At 34.5% G+C, this 21,849-nt stretch overlaps 1 protein-coding gene across 1 annotated transcript; it reads right to left on the minus strand.

Annotated features, from left to right (window-relative positions):
- Positions 1 to 11,038: 11,038 nt before the first annotated feature.
- On the minus strand, positions 11,039 to 15,866 carry LOC145781329 (uncharacterized). The gene is made up of 8 exons (XM_082593104.1): positions 15,809 to 15,866; positions 15,166 to 15,212; positions 14,959 to 15,007; positions 14,349 to 14,422; positions 13,739 to 13,790; positions 13,381 to 13,421; positions 12,640 to 12,699; positions 11,039 to 12,138 (listed from the first exon to the last, which is right to left on the minus strand). The coding sequence occupies exons 1-7, from the start codon at positions 15,864 to 15,866 to the stop codon at positions 12,640 to 12,642; spliced, it is 381 nt and encodes a 126-aa protein (XP_082449230.1). The 3' UTR covers positions 11,039 to 12,138.
- Positions 15,867 to 21,849: the final 5,983 nt, after the last annotated feature.

The raw sequence follows: 21,849 nt of genomic DNA on the forward strand, positions 1-21,849 counted from the left end.
GCAGTAGTGCGTACACAATTCGATTCATCATGACTCATATCGTTCACTCTCCTCTGCTGTCTTCTCTGCTGTTATTTAAGTTTCTCCTTTTTTTGGTTGAAAGTTTGCGCGCGATAATTTTTTGTTTAGAAGTTGAATTTTGATTTTGCATGTTTAGTTGATTTCAGCAACATGGTCCTACGTTTTGCCATGCAAGACAGGTAGTCACTACCTGGTCTACTTCCCTGAAGAAGTCAGTCGTGTCTGATTGACGAAACGTCGGAATTAAAGCAGATTGTCACTTTATACATCTTATGACAATTTAGCTTAATTTGCACCAGTAGAACACATCATATTGTTTATCTAAATGCCTGGTGAGCAGCTTCATTCAATTTTCAGCATAACGATGATTCATTAATGCCAAACTAATTTTGAAACCTAATAAAACCTTTAGGGAATTTACCGAAACAATATTGTACAAGTTGTATGCAGCCATACACGCCTTCCGTTGTAACGCCAAGAAAAAATTGCGTGCATAGGCGCTTTCCGTCAGCAATATCAGCCATGCACAGACACGCGCTGTGTGTATGGACGCTTCCGACTGGAAAGGAAATTTTTTCAATAATATGTTATAAGTAGCAGTGCTGAAATTTGGGTATTTGCAGCGCTGGGATATATCGTTCCAAATAACAATTTTGTTTTCTATTGTCAAGACTTTACACCGCTGCCATGTTGTTTATCGAGTTTATAACTCACATAGAACATCGATGGGATAGTTTGGTGACTTTCCACTTTTCATAAATATTTCCGTATATGGAGTCACAGCTTGACATGATACTTGCTTGTTGTTGTCTTCGGCTTGCAAGAAAAATGTGAATGAGCGATCCTGAAAGTGGAAAATTGATTGAAAGTCACTTAAATTGTTTGATGGTAGGCTACAAGGTTTAATCATTTTTGTAGCAATTTTGTTTTACATACCATTAATTAAATAAATGCGCGTGTCTCTAATAAAACATAAGAATAAAGTAAAAAAAAGTTTTTGTTGCAAAAAAGTATTTATTAAACGTTTAAGTTTATTGTGAAGACATAATTTTATTAATTGATAGAATGCGAACGTACACCAACATGTATGGAAACTATGGTGACACATAAAAGTAAAATATTGCCAGTCATTAAAACCTGTTGTCGTCCGACTTCATTGCCATCCAAATAAAATGCAGTGTTGGTTGCAATAGGAATGACGTCATTGTACTCGCAGGTAACAGTGAAGTCATTTCCTTCGACTACAGTGAAGTCTCCATTCATTGTGGTTATCACAGGATAAGGAACTGTATACAATTGAATTTGATTTTCAAGTCTTGCCTGAACAGATAAGTTCATAGAAACGATGGCATTGGTCTGACAAAGGCAATGATTGAAAACAAAAGGTTCTTTGTGCTTGTTTGTCTTTGATCGTGTTTTGCTTAATTTGCTTGTTGAGAAGGTTCATCTTTGATTACAACTTTTTGACAACTAACAAGTTGCAATTCGTTTGCTACATCTCGATTCAAATAACTGCATGTTTTCACTTCTTTCTTGGTTACGTATTAGCATGCTTTTCCTTTTTGCAAAATTTCAAACATACAGTCGAATGTGTGATCCGATTCCATTTTTGTTTTGTTTATATTTTTTGTTGAAGTTATAATTAAACTGAAAAAGAATAATTTTATTTTAGTATTTAAAAACAGATTAAAACCTGTCCAGCATAGTAGATTATCTTGACCACTCCATTTAGCATTGTATTGACAAGTAGTTTGGTCAGAAGTAGGTTGGGTTCCACTTGAATAGAACAATCGTCCATTGTTAGAACAAGTAAATGTTCCAACGTCATTGTATCCAGCTGAAGTGGATTGGACAGTGATGTTGTCTTCAAGTGTTTGCGGACAATCTGATGCAAAATGCATTTTATTGAAATCTATTTGTTCAATTAAAATTTTAATCTTTTTTTTAATTCACTTTTGTAGTACTATAAAACGTTATTTTAAAGAACTTGCAGCGAGATTACGAACATTTTCATTTTTAATCTTGGCTAAACAAGTGTATGTTATTGTTTTTGAAACAAATGAACTGAATAGAATTGTTTTGTTGATAAAGTGAGGTGGATTTTATTTTAATTTCAGCAAAACATTTAAAGTTGAGCTTCATTTGTTGAGTGTGTACGGAACCTAAGACATATCAGTTAAATTTTGATTAATTTAAAATGTTTCATTCCATTCATTTAAACAAAGCACACACAAATTGAAGTATCAACAAACGTTTGACATATTTCGACAATAGTTAAATTAAATTCTTACTTATTAAGCAGAAAAAGTGGACATTAAAGAAAGACTTTTTTTTGATATAATAATTTACGAAAATTAAGCAAATACAGTAGCATTGATAAAATAAACAAACAACTTGAACAGCAGGTATAGGTAGAAGAATTGTAAGAAGAGAAGTTGTGAGATTAAGAATAAGAAGAAAAGTTGTAAGATTTCTCTTACAATTTTTAATTGCATGTATATTGCATATTTAATTCTTGATGAGGACGCACATACGTGTCGAAAACGTTTGAATTATTATGTTATATATTTTGTTTAGTGTGTAATACATTATGTTAAACCCGCTAAGGTTACTTTGGTTTGCTTGTCTATGGTTTAAAAACAAAATATTAAATGAAAATTTGAATAAACAAAGAATTACCTTCAATGGTTATAAGTGGGAGCGTGACTACGATGTGAAGAGGTAGAACTTCGCCGCCATCTGCTTCCAATGAACCATTTCGAACACTAAGATCTAGGTTGGTTGTCAGTGGTTGAAGATAAGTCAAGTTAGAAGTGATCACTCCATTGTTCTCAACACAAGATTGTGTTTCATTGATTGATTCTCTTGGTTGGCACCCAAAAGGAAAGACGTAAAACTGCAGAACGTCGATGTTGTTTGAATATGCGTTGCTCCAAAAATAACTTATAAACCCTTCTTTCTTAAACTGAGCTGTCACAACAAGACCACGATAACCAGTCGCTAATGTGTTGGTTGGTGATGGAAGGTTTGTTTCAATAGTTGGAAGTGAGATTGTTCCTAAAATTAAACAAACATGAACAGCTGAGTGATTGTGTGTAATGACATTTTTAGGAATAATTAACAAAAAACAAATTTATTTGATTTTAGCGCAGCTCTGTAACCTTGCCAAAAATATGATAATAACCTACATTAAAGGAGGACAACCTTAATTGGTTTGAAACAACTGTTAGAAATTCCGTAAAACAGTGATTCAAAAGCTTTTAATGCTGACAGCTTCCTTGAAAACTTTAAGAAAACTCATTGCACTCGAGTCAATTTCGCTTTAGTAATATCATCACAAGCGAACAGCTTCAAGTAAAAATGATATTTATTCTATGAAAGTCGAGTCGAAGCGAAACGAAACCAATATCCATAAACTGCAACTGCTAAAATTTTTCCCGAGTTGGAAACTAACCCAGCCTAACTCCTCGGAAATATTGCAAAACTGGTAAATCTGAAAAATATTTTCTTGAAAAAATAAGGTGATTTTCTTTGTTACAACATAAGTATAGTAACATCTAGTGGATAAATGTGGAGTCATATTATTACATAACAAAGAGCGTTCATTCTTTCACAAAACATACCTATGCACTGTGTCAATTACTTGTGTTTTGACAATTAACACTATGACTTAACTACACTTAAATCAAAGATCTTGTTTATACAAATAAAACATAAACGTAACCGTTTTCACACTTTTACGCCGAATAGCCTACTTCGATCGGTAAAGCCTTGTAGCGCGCTAGCCCGACCGCACCCAGGTTGGGTACCACGGCGTAAATTATTTAGATTAAACACCTAGAAACTCACACGAAATAAACCAAAAATATTCTACTACAAGAATGTAACAAGAAGGCAAAAGTTGCCATTGGAAAGATAAAATGATCGAGTGGTCAAGAAATCTTGTACAGTAAAAGATGATACAAGACAAGAACTGCTGAAGTTTATCACAGGAAAGAGTGATAGCTCTCCAGCCAACAAAATCTTATCAAATTTTCATGGAAATCAAGTTGGAGAATACGATGACCACACTATTTTGTAGTGTGTCATAGTTACGAAAACGTCATAGATACGTTGTTCTGTCACATAAGTGTGAGTGTGATAATCCCTTCATAAAGCTATTCTGTTGCTAGTTTGATACTTGAATGAAAACGTAACAGTTAGATAAAATTAAAACGCAGTGGATAGTCGTTTAATTCAACATTCAGTTTGAGTTTAAATTTTTGCGATACTGAGTAGTGTTTCAGTGTTTTCAATTTAAGACAAAATTCCAAAGCCAGGAGTTTCTGATGCATGTTGTTGAAAAACCAAAACCCGGGAAATTTTTTTATCAGGTTTCAAACAAACTGCAATTTTGCCCTATGTTACACTTACTATACTACTTAGATACACAAGGAGAATCGAAAATAGTCTTCAGTTATATCTTTATTGCAAAAATGCGTTATTCACAAGTAGTGCGCCATGCGCCACCATATTTTCAGAGGTCTATATTGGTTCGCCCTGAGGTAAAAAACGTTAAGAGACATTGCTCTATCCATTGACTGGTTCCCAGAGTCCAGTAAAATAAGTTTGAGAAAGCAAACAGATGCGCGAAAGCCAAAGAAATTCAAACATATCACGTGATCAACGCTGGTAAATAGCTGCAGCATACGGCTGAGACACAGTACTTAGCATGTTTTTTAAATGGAGAATTTATTTTTCAAATTTAAGGGCGAATAACTGTTTTCGGTCAACTAATTGGCTTGGTTTTTCTAGTTGAAATAAAACCGTGGTCGTCCTAGTGTTCAACAGCTGCAGTTGTGTAAACACCGTACAGTGGTTATATATTGCAACGATAATGACCTGGCATGTAGAAAATTATACCACATTAGACAACGCGGTTCAGCTATGGTATGTTTGATGTGTTAGATGTGTCCTTGTAATTTCCAAAGTGAAACTAATGATAGAATGACAAAATCCTTTGATAAGCTTAAAAGATTAAAAAATGCATGAACAAGTATATTTTTTATGTAGAAAATTAGTATTTTGCAACGGTATGAATTGCTTAAACTTAAATTGTTACAGTTTTGAAGTACCTTACCTTTTAATGTACATGGTAAAAACAAGCTAAAGATTACAAATCGCATTTTCTGCCACCACAAAAGCAATAGTACCTATTTTGTAAAACTATACTGCTTCAACTTATTAAACAACAAGGCATTTGCATCAAACAAAACTAGGATTTTAGCAAGCATTAGGTATTTTGAACTTTGCATAGTACTGTTCTATGGTATTGGAAATACATGGAACATTCGTTAAAATCTTATTTGTTCAACTATTGTTTGACATCTCATCAACTTCACTGCGGTCACTTTGCACAATTAACGCGACCTCAAGACCAGGACATGGTGCCCTGTTTGCAGTTTGCGATGCTATTGGCACAAGCCACTTGAGCACTTTGCTAAAAACACATTGCTGTGGCATTTCTCGTATCTCACTGTTCCTGCAATTTGATCGCTTTTGCATTATAGTAGCTATATCGCGGAATCATAAACAGACATAACTCAGCAACAACACTACATTTAACATTATAAAAACAAAGAACAAAAAGCGAACGTTTTCGGCTAGTCATATAGCCCTTTTCAAGCCTATAAGAAAATACATTATTAAAAGAAATGCTAAAGAATCATATAGTATCACAGCAAAAATATGGTCAAAGCTAAACATTTGAGAAACTGCCTCGCTCACACAAAATGATAACTGTTATCATTTTGTGTGAGCGAGGCAGTTTCTCAAATGTTTAGCTTTGACCATATTTTTGCTGTGATACAGTTATCATTTTGTGTGAGCGAGGCAGTTTCTCAAATGTTTAGCTTTGACCATATTTTTGCTGTGATACTATATGATTCTTTAGCATTTCTTTTAATAATGTATTTTCTTATAGGCTTGAAAAGGGCTATATGACTAGCCGAAAACGTTCGCTTTTTGTTTTTTGTTTTTATAATGTTAAATGTAGTGTTGTTGCTGAGTTATGTCTGTTTATGGTTTAAAAGAGTTACCTCTCTACCCAAATTATATCGCGGAATAGATATGAAAATAGAAAAACTAACCCACACGGATGTCAACAGTACGATGAGAATATTGTGACGCGCAGCATTGTATTGAAACTGAAACAACCTAGCTAGCACATCAACATATATGATTGTGCAGACATAAATCCACTTTTTATTGCAGAAACCAACAGATTTGTCGTTAAGGAAATAAAAGAAAAGTTTACTCAACGTTGTTACAACGTCATATTCCTACAAAAACATTTAGTGAAATATTATTTCGGGTAGTAAAATATTCTGTATTAGTAGGTTATAGTTAACACATAAAAATAGTGAATATTTCAAATGTAATAGAAGCGGTAAGATATAGATCGGGACGTTAAACCGAGTTTCAGAAGAATGAGAATGAAGTGAATTGAGGTTTGATGTGATTTTCATAAAATAGAGGAATCAATGAGAATTAAAATGAAAATTCAAATCATTCAAAGTTCAATATTAAATAATTTCAGACTAAAACTAAATAATATAAAAATAACTAGTACAACGTGTAGACGACATCAAACATAATTCAATTATTTAATGGTGGACTACAAAAATTAAAATATTCTAGAATTTGTTTGTGGTGTCGAAATCTTTCAGGAAGCATTCCTATTTGAGCTGTGACGCATAAAATCAATTGTGAACCATTACAACATCACACTAGGATGAAATACAAAAATAACTGGTATCGGTTATGAGAAACCGGAAAGATGCAAAAAGCCTTTTGAGGAAACACGCCACCTCGTTTGAAATCACCGCTTTTGCAGCCGACATTTGCAACCAACTTATGCAGCCGACTTTGCAGCCGACTTATGCTTATGCAGCCGACCCAAAAACTGCTTTGTAACATTTAAATAAGTTAATGTATTAAATTTCCGTACTGTATAAGATGATAAACTACATGTACAAGTATTACTTATACTTTATGAGAAAACATTGACAAGAATATTATACTGTGACTTGTTATAGCCTATCATCGCTTCGTAGGTTCAATCGCCTGTTACGTCATTCTCAACTGCCTGTTACGTAACACCAGAGCTGCTTATGGACTCGTAGTGTGATGATTGGGTCATCATTTGTTACCGTTTCTGCATATTGAAAAATGCCTCTCTTCGGAATGCATGACGAAAAACAATGTTTTTCTTCCCAGCTTTGCTTGGTGTAAAATGCCGTTTTGAAGGTTTTACATTGTTGAAGATTGGTTTTGAAAAAGTCAACTTTGAATCTCGGTCAACTGCACTTCGATTCTGATTACAAGCAAAGTTGATGATGGCTCGATATATCTGTCAGGAAAGAGGCAGGTAGTCTGCAAGCTTTTACACAGCAAAACGCAAAGCTGTCCTTTATCCGCCGCTTTGAAGGACTCTCCATCCATGCATGTAGGGAATATGTCAAACTCTGAATTGATAATAATTGTAATTAAAAAAATGGATAGATTTAACTGTTGAATAGCCCTACAGGTATTAAAAACACTGTAATTGGGTTAAATAACAAAAAAAAAAAATACAAAAAAAATCACAAAACTAATGCTGCGACTATAGCGTGAAGTGTGTATTTTCCATTTCCTTTGAAAAATAAATAATCATGTAATCATAAAGAAATTGAGACTTTGTCATATCAAAGTAATAAGCAAGATAACTGCTAATTGCATTAACAACACCTACTCGTCAGGCGATGAAAAAACGTAACTGTCGCATGCCTTAATTTTGGAAAAGTCCACATGCTTATTGCTTAGTTGTTAAAGCAGTTTATATTTATTTTTGGTTAATATTTCGGTATGACAAAGTTTTAATATCGTTATTTGTCCTTGCTTTCTCAAACTCTCTTTTAGACTTTTTGTCTATAGAAGTATGTAAAAAATATTTTCTATGCATATTTGAATAAAATGGAGTAATTACAATAAACTTGTGGTTACAATATGTGGTTATCTTGTTGAGTTTTTAAGTTAGAACAAGTTTACTAAACCAAAGGGTGTGGGGAGTCTAGTGATCCCCATAATTTTCTGGATTGCTCACTATTTTTGAAAATCACAAGTTGAGGTTTCAAAATGAAGAAAAAATGATGTGCCAAATAGAGTGGGTTCATTCTTGCAACGTTATTTACCTAGCTTTTACAAAACTATAGCGAATTTATTCACTTGGTTAAACCGGCTATGTTGGATGGGTTGTACCTTTACAATTTCGAAAGTAAAACTGATAATAAAGTAAAGGAAATATTTGTTGAGTTTAAAAGACATGTTTTATATTAACCAAGTTACTATTTTAACCCTATTCGGACTAACGGGTGGACGGGTTCCGTCCATACCTAAAACTTTCATCGATTACATAAAAGTTACTGGCTCAAATTAGCTGAAATTTTATGACTTTTCCTAAAAATTATTCATCTTTGTTTTAGTAATAAAATGACATTTTTATGTGGTATAGTTTTTTAATTATCAGCAGTTTTTGACACCCTACTCCTAAAATTGCCAGGTCATCTGAAAAACGTTATCATCTTGCACAAGCAAGTTAGCAAACATCTGTATTGTTTTGTGCCTTCCAAGATTTACTACGTGACCTACATGACTACAGACCATTTCGGATTACATGCATGACTGGACCGTGTGCCTTTAACGAAGATATTAACGATTTCAGGAGATTATGACGGAGACATCAAAAAAATTAAAAAAAATGATTACTTTTAGCAAAAAAGCAATAGCAAAAAACTGGTAGAGTATGTGTGTCCACTTAAAATTTTAACCAGTTTGTCAATAATTGTGCTTTAACTGTGCGAAAAAAGCAACCTCGTAACGTTTTTATATCAAAAGTTATTAGCAAATGAAAGTGTGGATGGAATAAGTCCACACGTCAGGCCATTACCTTACAAAAATCGCTTAGTCCGAATAGGGTTAACAAACAATACGTGTAATTAGCTTGAAGCTAAATTGTTATTCCCCTAATTACTTTACCTTTCAATATCGATGCTAAATAAAAATCCAGTATTAAAAAACTGCATTTTTAGTTTATAAAAAAGCAAAATGCAATTATATTCTAAAACTGTTTGCTGATTTAACTTATTATACAGCAAGGTATTTGTGTCAGGCAAAACTTTGTCTTTCAAGAAACAAATTATATTTTTTTACACTCTGCAAACAATTGTTGTGAAGTAACTTATAAAAAGTACATGAACATGAACCTTCTTATTTGTTCAACTATCGTTTGTCACCTCATCGATTCTGTTGCAATCACTTGCACATTTCTTGCTGTTCCTGCCATTCGAGCACTATCTTGGAGTAAAAAATGAACCCACACGGATGTCCATGACAAATAATGTAAAATTGTATTGTAAAATTGTTTAGCGATTTAACTTATTAAACAGCACGGTATTTGTGTCAGACAAAACTTTGTTTTTCAAGTAACAAATTATATTTTTTTATACTCTGCAAACAGCTGTTGTGAATAACTTAATATAAAAAGTGCATGAACATGAACCTTCTTATTTGTTCAACTATCGTTTGTCATCTCATCGATTCTGTTGTAATCACTTGCACATTTCTTGCTGTTCCTGCAATTCGAGCACTATCATGGAGTGAAAAATGAACTTACACGGATGTCCAATCATCCATGACAAGAGCGTTGTGACAGTCTAGCATTGAATTGAAACTGAAGTAGCTACCACGTCAGTTTCTTCGTGCTCTAACATGAGTTCATGACCAAATGTGCTGTGCAGTATGTGTTTGAAGTAACGTTTGAGTAGATGAACTGAGACATGCTTTTGACATGCGAGAAAGAATCTCGAGTTTTCAGAGGTGACTAATGTTAATACACGGCGTAGCAAAGCGGTGATTCCAAAGGAGGTGGCGTGTTACCTCAATAAGTTTTTTGCTTCGTTTGAGCGTGTCATAAACCGATACAAGTTATTCTTTCAATTCATCCTAGTATGATATTAATAGTTCACAGTTGATTTTATACATCACAGCTCAAATAGGAATGCTTCATCAAAGATTGCGATACCCCAAACAAATTCCAGGACATTTTAACTTTTGTAATCCACGATTAAATAATTGAATTATGTTTGATCCCGTCTAAAATTTGTAATAGCTATTTTTTATTGTTTAGTTTTAGTCTGAAATTATTTTAAATTAAACTTTGAATGATCTGAATTTTCATTTTTATTCTCATTAATTCCTCCTTTCTATAAAAATCGAATCAAAGTTCAATTCACTTCATTCTCCTGAAACTTGGTTCAACGTCACAATCAATCTCCTGCCTCTTCTATTACATTTGAAATATTTACTATTGTCATGTGTTAACTATAACCTACTAAAAACCAAGTTCTCTCCAGAAGATGATACCTCCTCAAATAATATTTTATTAAATGCTGGATAAACCAACAAAGTATCGTTTAAGCGGCTGATTAAGCTAATCGTATGATTAATTAATGGTTTTGTTTGGTGGTAAAATATCTTGATAGTTGTAATATCCGTAAATAAAAAAATCCTTTTATATATAAATACCAAGTTGCAATACTTATAGACTTGGATGACATTTACTGAAGGCTAATCAAAAAAATAGTAGATTAATCAGTTGTACAAAAACAGTTATATGGATTGTGTTAACTACTGTAGCTACTGTAGTTAGTAGAAGGTCAATTAATTATGTGCGCCCCAAAACCTCAAGACCAGCTTTGAAAAATTTCTCGCTTGCTCTGCTTACTCAACCGCATTAAGGTAGAATATCAGAGAAAACAGATACTCAGGTATCTTAGTTTGGCAGGACACTGAAAGGAATGCCTGAAGCTGGTCACGAAGATTGGCTTACTTGCCTTCCTGTTCTCTTAATCTAAATCTCAACCACCGGGTGTAAGCCTGGATACGACAAACAACAAACAACAATTAATAATATTAAGTTATATTTATTTTGTATTGAAGGTATAGATCGAAGAAGAATGACACGTAGCACTGGTTTTCGAAATTCTTTACGTCATTAAATCATGTAAAGCATGGGCTACAAAATCATTGCAAAAATAATATGCTGAGAAAGTTGCAGCTTTTCTACCAAACTCAAACTGTAAAAACAAACAGCAGTAATTGTTTATTTTCTTCAACGATTTTTAGCATTAAAGTTTTGGGAGTTAATTGGTTTTGGAATTGGTTGATTTTAGGATTTGTGGGTTATGAAATTGATAATTGGTAGATTTAGGATTCTGGGTTTGGCAGATCTAGAGGAGTTGGAAAAAGGATTTGAAGATTGAATAGTTTTGTTGATTTTGAATTTGGGAAAAAGATTTCATGAAATCATAATTTGAATACTTCATCCGTCAAAATTTTGTCGTTCCATGAATTCTAGTTTCAATCAATGAAATGTCGTAGTAACCAAGTCAACTTTTTACAATACATAAAAGTAAGAATGCGATTTCAGATTACAATTACACAACAAATAACATCTGGGATCTCTGCTTGATCTGGTATCTCTGATTGATTTCTTTTTTCTAGTTAAAGAGTACAACAATTTGGTCGATAAAAGTTTCAATTACTTGATTTACAACAAAATGTGATTACGTATGATCACAGTTATTAATCGTTCTATTATTGCGGAATAGGCAATAATACATTACGCTTTTTCATCACATAAATCATCACTGCAGTTGAGTGTTTGAAGCTGTTACCACTGGTTTTAGTAAACTAAGATTATCCACATGTTACCGTGGAAATATACACTTCACAAGGATGGAGTGTGGAAAACAAAGAGTGTAAATTTCTACATTTTACACTATTTTTTTGCACGAAACATTAATGAGAATTAAACATCAATAGATATAATTACAACACTGCTACAATTCACAATTGGTTTGTTATTAGTGTGACGCATCTTGGGTGTCATAAATTACAAAACGTAAGTTACATCATCTTAATAAACTTGAAAATCACTGTTGAAATTGTGTTGTGCTGACACAAAATGTTTTTATAGGAATATGACGTCATAATATTGGTTAAACTTCGTTTTTCCTTCAGCGACAAATCTGTTGGTTTCTGCAATAAGAAGTGGATATAACTGTAATCAATTTTCAGAAAGTAAAAAACATAACAATGTCATATAGGCCATTAGCGTTTGCGCAAGTTTACACTTGAGATTTTTAATGTTATATCTGTTAAGCTTGAGATGTTATATAGGAGCGTATTTGCAATAGACCAAAACGATAAAACGTTAAAATTTATTTCGAAAATTATTGGTACGCTTCCAAAATGTTGTAAAAAATGCCAAGAACAGTTGAACTCACTTTTAGTAGCACTAACAATTGAAATAAATTGTGCATTTAATTGTTGAGTTTTAAACAAATTTTCTGATTAAATTACTAAACTATTTTAAACTGTTCCAGACTTAACTTGAAGTACACATTCCGACTAAAAAGATTCATTGCTTTAGATTACCCACCATTCACAACATACACTGGCCTATCTAAGATAAATTGATGCAAAAAAACATTTTAGAAATTTTAAATGTAGCTTACAATACTCCATTATTACATTTACTTATTTTGTTTGTTGAGACTTCATTGTTTCATATTCTCCCTCCTTTTGCATCGCTGCATTCTGTAAAACGGAGCAAATAAAAAAACAAGAATGTGAAGATTTAATTTGAATTAATCAGCTTGTGTGGCAGCCCTGGGGTTCGACAAGAAATCAGACACCGCACACATTGCCTTCAGCAACCACGCGCGTGGTGATGTAGAACTTGGCCGCAAACAAGATGGAAGTCACTCCAGAGAGAACAGACGTCATGAGCACACCTCACTGGCACCCTTAAGATCATATCAATGTAACGAAAGTTTGATGTGGTAGTCCTATGTGTGGCTTCAATTGAGATGGGTGTAGTTAGATGAAAAAAAAAAGTATTATACTTCACTATAATGTAGCAAAATGAGACACAACATAAATTACAGTTTAATGAATTTCTCAAATTATTTCATACCGTTTGGTACACTGTCGTTCAGAATGACTTTGATTGCATATTTTTATAGTTCAAAGTCTTGAGCTTACGTCATGGTTGCAACCGAAGAAAAAACAAACGTGAATACTGAATAGTATTGACAAAAAAATTTCATGTGGTTTATAACTTAACATCAGTCTTTATCAACTGTTGAAGCTTTTAAGCCCCTTTCTATTCATGTTAAAATTTTTAACAAATAATGCTTTATTAAAGAACCTCTCGCTTCTATAGTGCTGTGCAAAAGCAATATTAATTTAATCTAAACAGGATGATTGATCACTCACTTTAGCTGTTTGAACTGTCATCGGGATGTAGCCATGTTCATCTGAATAAAAACAACGTTTCGTTTGCATGTTATACGAGAAAATAATTTAATTTACTTTAGTTTGTCATTAAAAATAACTACAAAAATAAGAAACCTCGCAAATTACAAAATACAGTGGATTCGGCATTTGAAACAATCATCTTATAGCACAGTTTAAAGTATGAATTTTTTTGTATAAGCACAAACAAGAAATTTATCATCGAAAAGGTTTTTCGAAATGAGTATAGGTTTAAAGCATGTTTGTTTTAAGAGCTTGATACTTGTCGCAATGGTAGCCGACAATCAAATTTTGTTTACAAGAATAAAACAAATCTTACTTTCAGTGCATTGATCAGTGTTGACGTAGTTGTGGCTGTTACTTGGCCCTTTCTAAAAATGCACAAGTAGCAAAGTAGTCAAAGTCGAGATAACGTAACCAACAGTTCATGCTAGTACCGCATTTTCGAGTTGAGACAAAAATCATAACAGATTCATTGCATATTGAGTATGTAGGCGTACGATTGCCCTTTACTTTTACAAAAATTTCAATATTTGTTTGTACGCAGGGTTTATAGATTGTCAGTTTCCAGAAAACAGAATATTAACGTTATAGAAAAACAAACTACTGAAAACCATTGATATATGTCTAAATGATGGGCTACCCACGGTTTTCAGTTGTCAATTCCCCAGTTGTCAATTCCTCCTACACACTCCATCACTTTATTGAAAATGTATGCAATAGTAACATTTTGCTGAGTCGCTATCATAAAAATTTTTGACATGAAGCTAAATACATGGTATATTTAACATTCAAACTGATCTTTCATCGGAGCTGCTGGTCGGACAATGGACATACAAGACCTGAATCATTAATGCTGGAATTCCTTTAAAAACGAATGTTAATGAAATCAAGCAAATATTATAACAAGATCGTAGTCTGCAACTCACATCTTCTACAACTAAATTTTGATAACGTTTGCTTGTCGTTGAATGTGGGTTGATTTCTGCGTAGCCATGTTCTTCTAAAAAAATATCATTGCATAAAGTCTTATGACGGTGAGCTCAACGTATTTACAGGTGCTTGAAACGTTAGAGCGACTTCAAAGAGTTATAACTGCTGAAACGCAAAAAAAATAATTGTATATGAGAAACTTATTTTATTAAAATATGTTTGTTTCATAATAAATATATAAATTAGAAAACTGCAAATTTAGTCGAATTATGATCAAATAATTTCATGAAATGAAATTCGCAACTGCATACAGCTATGACTGAAAGTAAGATTGAAAACCTTTGAAATAGCTAATAAAATAATCTCATACTTTTGCATCCGAAACTGAGTACAGACATAACTGAGAGCAGAAACTATCGCTTAAATTAAAAGACTAAAATCTATGGCAACATTAACTGCAATTATCTTGCGCTGTATTACAATGTACAGAATCAGTTTGTTTTGGGCTTGCTTGTGAAAACCTTTTTTTCTTTTGAAAAGATGTCATTTTAAAGGGTTTTCCAGAACTAATTTTGTTATAACAATATTTATTTTTACAAGCATCACCTGTTTCTTGAACTGTTGTCGGAGAATGAGAAGGAGATTCTTTTAGAGGCTGTAAGAGTTAAAATAAATATCTGTTGATTTTTCAAGTTATTTATTGTCAGAGCAGTGACTTAAAGCTTGCTATTTAAGTTGAATTTCAATTTGCAAACATAATACGTTGTAACTTTTACTTTTTGTACATACCAAGGATTGGAAACAGTTGCTTACCCCAGGTTTTTTGAAAGATGGGCGAAAATCCACATAACCATTTTCATCTGGAACAAAATAAATAGTTTTAAAATTTGTGGACTTTTTTTGGAATAAATAGTTTCATTTTCAGGTTTTGATACATTCTCGTGGGACTGCAATTATTCATGAACAGCCTGGCTGGATAACGGCTTTTATGGGCAAAACATTTTTAACTTTACAGATGCAATAAAGTTTCAACATTATCGGCACAAGGATTGTAAAGAACACAGCCTCCTGTTTTTTTTCTTTTTGTCTCAATTACCACAACCCTAGTCGCGTCACTATGTGTTCCAAGTTTCCTTGCCTTTGAAGAAGTTCAAGCTTGTAATTAATTTGAAACTCGTTGGTATTGAAAAAATTATGGCGTATTTTAACTCACGACATTAGAGATATTTGAAAAACACTGAGGTTAAACGTATGCTTTCGACAGTCTACTTCTTTACAATTTTTAGCATGCAGCAGAACGTCAGAATTGCGTATAAATCGATTTTGAAGAAGAGGGTCCCATTTTTTTTCTATGCTGTTTCTTCGTTCATTCACTAACGCTGTACAAAAACATTTGATTCAGACTTATTAGTTGTTTGGGTTTTGAGATGTTGTCTCAGCCTTATGGCATGCTTACCTTCTACAGCATAGGCGACATTGTTAGTTCCATCTCCTGAAACATCACTTTTACTCATGAGTCATAACTGGTTTGTTTTGTAACAATATTGATGCGCAGATTCACAGTAGGAAGAAAATAAAAAATGCAAAATTAATTTTGTAATTTATGCTTTGTTTCCTTTTGTCATTTAGGCTTTGTTTGCAATATGCCATAATAGCAGCGACAGATAATATTATATTCGGATATATTCAGATACTATATTCGACTGTAAACTTTTTATTGTTTGAATGATATCTTTGATTTGTGTTTGTTGTCGTATCCCTTTGGCTGGTTTCCTGTCTTTCCATGTAATGCCTAAGAGTACTTTTTCATGTGATCTTTGCGCAGTGCGTAGTTTGAGTGTTAGTGCTTTCGTTAAGTTCCATGTTTCTGCTCCGTATGTCATTGTTGGGAGAATGCATTGATTATATACTTTCATTGAGATTGGTAATTTACTTTTAAATATTGAGCTCGCTCTTCCTAATGCCTGCCAACCAAGTGTAATTTTTCTTTTAATTTTTTCTTCTTTATCAGGTGATGTGGTTACTATTTGGCCAAGGTATGTGTATTTGTTTACGTTTTGGAGATTGGCTCCATCTAATGCAGTGGTTCTCAACCTTTTTTCTTTCGTGGCCCATTTTTGTTTGTATAAAAGTTCTGTGGCCCATTCAGTTTTTATGTAAGAAAAAAATTACAAAAAAGGTTTATAAACAAAAAGCAGCAGAACATTGCCTTTGGAATGTTGCTAGAATCCCCTTGTTGTATCCAGGCGCTGACGCTTCACACTATCTTTTTTTCGTTAAAAAAAGTTCACATCTTCATCCTTGTAAATTGGATGAACTTTTTCGAGGTGAAATTTCAGTTTTGATGGCCTCAATGAATAATGACTAAGAACTTTACAAAATTATACACAATGTCCTTTTAAGTTCAACTAAGCTACCGCTTATAAAGATGGCTTAATTGTAATCACAAACTAGTCTACTACCTCATAAAGTGTTGTATAAACTGAGTTGATGTAAAACCCTGTATGTTGCTGTCACAATCAAGGTGCAATGACTCGCGATGGTTTGCTTTGTATCTTCAACGAATGTGTTGTTTTGGTAGTAGAATTCTGCTGCGATGTGTTATTATCGGTTATGACCTGAAGTAACCTCTGATGACGAAATCTGTATTATGTAACGTGTTTTCTGGAATCATTTTCCCTACGTGACCTTCTAGAGACTTCTGTTGTTTACATTTAAATGCTACGTGACCGAACGATGGTTCTTTATGATGTAACCTTCTCGAAGTTACTGGACTGAACAGCCAACTATAAATAGTGGTGTAGTTTGTGTAATGTTTATTCTGATTATTCTGAGATTCTGAGATTATTATTATGGTGTTTATTATGAGTTGATTATGAGAGTTGTGCTATGAGTTGTGGATGGGTAGTTGATGCAGAAATTAGAGTTATTTGAGAAGCCGTTCGTTAAAGTTCTTCAAGAAGTCAGATTATCATTTCACTAGTAGAATTATTCGACATTTAATTGACTTCTTTTCGGTTGACCCATTAAACTACGTCATTGAATCTTTCCAAGTCTTTTTCCTGGTAAGAGATAGAAAGAAATCGTGACATTCTGGGGGCTCGTCCGGGATAAACCGAAAAGGATTTTAACCGAAAAACCGAAGAATACCGAAGATTTATTGAAAGAATAATAAATTAATGTCAAGATGGCGGATACTGTCAAACATGAGATGATTGAAGACTTAGGGAGCATGGCTGAACGAATGGGGCTGACTGGTAATGAGAAGTCTCAGTTTGTGATGGAAGAGTATCACAAGATAATGGACCAAAAAGCTCAGCGAGAAGCTGACGAAAGAGAAGATAGAAGAGCTGCTCGTGAAATACGGAAAGCAGAACTTGAAGCTGAAGAAAAACGAGCACAGCGTGAGGCTGAAGCTGCACAACTTGAAGCTGAGGAAAAGCGAGCACAACTTGAAGCTGAAGCAGAGGAGAAGCGGGCGCAGCGCGAAGCTCAAGCTGAAGAAAACCAAGCACAACGAGAAGCTGAAGAAAAACGTGCTCAACGGCAGTACGAAGCAGAAGCTGAAGAAAGAAGAGCGCAGCGCGAAGCAGAAGCTGAAGAAAGAAGAGCGCAATATGAATTGGAAATGTTAAAACTTGAATTAGAAAGACAAAAGCTGGACATTAGTGAGCGATCTAATTCTACTAATGATAATGCTCGAGATGTTTTTGTGGCGCAAGTTAGACGTCCAGATTTGCCATCATTTGTTGAAGAAAAAGATGAGTTGGATAGTTATTTGTTAAGATTTGAAAGATATGCTACAATAGCCAAATTGGAGAAGTCGACGTGGGCTACCCAGCTAAGCATGTTATTATCGGGACAAGCTCTTGATGTATATTCAAGACTTTCGCAAGAAGAAGCCATGAACTACGACAGATTGAAGTTAGCTCTGTTAAAGCGATACAATTTTACCGAGCATGGATACCGTCAAAGATTCCGTGAGGCAAAGCCTGAACGACACGAAAGCCCAGGTCAATTTATTGAACGTTTAAGAAACCTTTTGTTAAAATGGTTTGAACTTTCGGGGGCTGACCAATCATTGGATGGATTGGCAAACCTTATAGTTAAGGAACAATTCACAGATTCATGTTCAAAAGATCTGTCTGTTTATCTAATGGAGAGAAGTCCAAAGAATCTAGAAGAAATAGCCAGTGTGGCAGAACAGTACTTAGTTGCTCATGATGAGAAGTTGTCGACTGAAAAGACGTTGTCATGCGATGATGACGAGGAGCAAACAAATAATTTTAAAGGAGGTGCGGTTCCAAGAGAAGTACGTTGTTTTAATTGTAATGGCTTAGGTCATAAGTCTGTTAACTGCCGGAGGAAGACTAACAGAAATCATCAGGAATCGAGGAAGTGGTGCAATCGTTGCAATAGGCAAAGACACGAAGCGAAGGAATGCAAGGACAAGTCGTTTTCCTTATCCAATCAGTCTGGAAAAGATAAAGACACAGACGTTTATCGATGCGGTTGTGCATTAATGATTCCGGAACCCACGCTTGGGGAGGAGAAACCGGATGAAGATGTTTGCGGAAAAATAATACCTGAAGATTACCTGCCAGTAGTGGATGGAACAGTTGGAAACAAAAAGGTAAAAGTTTTACGTGATTCTGGTTCTACGGGTATAATAGTGAGGAGAGATTTGGTTAAAGACAGTCAGTTAACGGGAAAAACTGGCCATGTGATAAAGATTAATAACACTTCAATTCAAGGACCGTTAGCGATGATAGACATCGAAACACCATATTGTAGTGGGACTGTGAAAGCGTTATGTTTACAAAACTCTTTAGTTGATCTTATAATCGGAAATGTTATTGAGAGAAATTCTGAAGTTACTTGTTATTCTTGTGGCAAGAATGGTCACTTTGCTCGAGATTGTTCTGTAGATAATCAGCAACGATCTCACGATGATGGATACAATGAGCGCGATGAACCGAGGAGAAGAGGCAGGCGACGACCATTTGGAGTTTGCTATAGATGCGGTAGACGCGGACACTTCGCCAGGGAGTGCGTTGCTGACGGCGGACATTCGGAAAACAGACGTTGCCGTGACAACCACTGCTACCGATGTGGGGAGATTGGACATATAGCTAGGAGCTGCCCTTTTGATGAAAAGGCTTGCTACAACTGTCACAAAGAAGGTCATCTCGCCAAGGACTGTCCGGAGAGGAGGTGTTTCCGATGTAGGAAGATGGGTCATCTCGCTCGCCGGTGCACTGAAGATATTGAGGACGATGGAAACTTTCGCAGTAAACGTGACTATTGTTTTGAGAAAAGCTGTCCTTGGTAGTTTATGCAACGATGGACTATTGAGTCGTTGAACATAATTATGAGAATTGATTTATCGTGTAATTAATTGTTTTGTAATGTGTTTTGTATTGATTGTGTTGTTATATTGTTTGCAACAATATTCTAAGGGGGGGCGTATGTCACAATCAAGGTGCAATGACTCGCGATGGTTTGCTTTGTATCTTCAACGAATGTGTTGTTTTGGTAGTAGAATTCTGCTGCGATGTGTTATTATCGGTTATGACCTGAAGTAACCTCTGATGACGAAATCTGTATTATGTAACGTGTTTTCTGGAATCATTTTCCCTACGTGACCTTCTAGAGACTTCTGTTGTTTACATTTAAATGCTACGTGACCGAACGATGGTTCTTTATGATGTAACCTTCTCGAAGTTACTGGACTGAACAGCCAACTATAAATAGTGGTGTAGTTTGTGTAATGTTTATTCTGATTATTCTGAGATTCTGAGATTATTATTATGGTGTTTATTATGAGTTGATTATGAGAGTTGTGCTATGAGTTGTGGATGGGTAGTTGATGCAGAAATTAGAGTTATTTGAGAAGCCGTTCGTTAAAGTTCTTCAAGAAGTCAGATTATCATTTCACTAGTAGAATTATTCGACATTTAATTGACTTCTTTTCGGTTGACCCATTAAACTACGTCATTGAATCTTTCCAAGTCTTTTTCCTGGTAAGAGATAGAAAGAAATCGTGACAGTTGCAATAATTAGAATGATGATTGCCACTTTGTAGCTGGAAACAGCAGCATCATTCATTGTAACTAAACAAACACACAAGTGTAAAATTAACTATAGTGACAAAAATGAAACACAATGTTTCAATAAATTTTTCAAATATGTCTGTGGCCCACCTCAAAATACTTCTATGGCCCATCTGTGAGCCATGGCCCACTGGTTGAGAACCGCTGATCTAATGTGATGTTTTGGTTTCCTTTGACATGGTGATTGAACATAACTTGGGTTTTAGTCAAATTCATTTTGTGACCGACCTCTTTGCTTGTCTCGTCGAATTTAGTCAACATTGTTTGGAGTTCATTGGGTGTTGAAGATATCAAAATGATGTCATCAGCAAACCTGAGATTAGATAGGCATTCGCCATCTACTTTGATACCTTTTTCTTCCCAATTTAAAGTTTTGAAAATTTCTTCTAAGCATGCTGTGAAAAGCTTAGGAGAGATGGTGTCTCCTTGCCTAACACCTCGTTTAAGTTCAAATTTGGCTGAGTCTTTGTGTAGTCTGATGAAGGAAAAGCAATTTTGATAGATGTGTTGAAGGATATTGATATATGTCTGGTCAAATGCTTGGTTTCTGATGGCTTGTAGCACTGCAGGAATCTGTATTGAATCAAACGCTTTACTGTAGTACTAAACAGCTCACTGATATTGCAACAAGACAGTTGCCTGTTGAACCACCAGATTGCTTGATTGTGAAAATATTTATCTTCGGATTGAGAAATCTTTTTTGTGCGCTTGGTCCTAGCAGATTCGCATGTTCGTGGAGTAAAAGCTTTTACCCACCGACAGAGATTGTCAGAGTGATTTTTCCGCTTGTTGAAGTGTTGATGTGCGTGAACTATTCCATCTACTATGTGTCACTGAATGGAGAGCAGATCTTAAATGCGTTGCTCAAGCGCATACTCCGACAGCCGAACTAGCGCTGCTTGAATTTGTGACTTCATAGTGCATAAAGTCAATCGATTAATAAACTGAACTATTGGAGAGGATTTAAATGGTAAAGTCATACCTTTCCTATTTTCAGAAGCTTTTCGTCGCTTGAAGTAAAAAACTGTTACTGCAACTAACATTATTATGACTGCAACTCCAATTGTTACAATTACAATGACAAGAGTGTTGTTGAATGGAAGACCATCAGATGAGTCCTCCTCTATCACACTAACATTGAACTTGATGATGTGGTTGTAAGGTTCAACGGAGGATTGCAAGTACAAGGCATAATTTCCGTTGTCTTTTATTGTCACCTAAATGTAATTTCACTATAGAAGCTTAATGATAAGGAAATAAGAAACAAAGTTTTGCAAGAGCGGTATACTGACCTATCTGAACAACTCTTGAAAATCGTTGGCAATTATTTTCCCAGTCATCAATTTGCTATTTATTTTTCACAATTTATTATATTTTATTTTGC

This window comes from Aplidium turbinatum, chromosome 12, assembly GCF_918807975.1.
Source record: "Aplidium turbinatum chromosome 12, kaAplTurb1.1, whole genome shotgun sequence".
NCBI lineage: Eukaryota > Metazoa > Chordata > Ascidiacea > Aplousobranchia > Polyclinidae > Aplidium > Aplidium turbinatum.

What these genes read in the sequence shown, in the direction of transcription:
- LOC145781329 (XM_082593104.1), bottom strand. Translation starts at nt 15,866, where the DNA reads ATGAGTAAAAGTGATGTTTCAGGAGATGGAACTAACAATGTCGCCTAT. An exon ending in AAAATTTAGTTGTAGAAGAT is followed by an intron (nt 13,791 to 14,348) that starts GTGAGTTGCAGA and finishes GTGCATTTTTAG; the next exon opens with AAAGGGCCAAGTAACAGCCA. An exon ending in TGACAGTTCAAACAGCTAAA is followed by an intron (nt 12,700 to 13,380) that starts GTGAGTGATCAA and finishes TCCGTTTTACAG; the next exon opens with AATGCAGCGATGCAAAAGGA.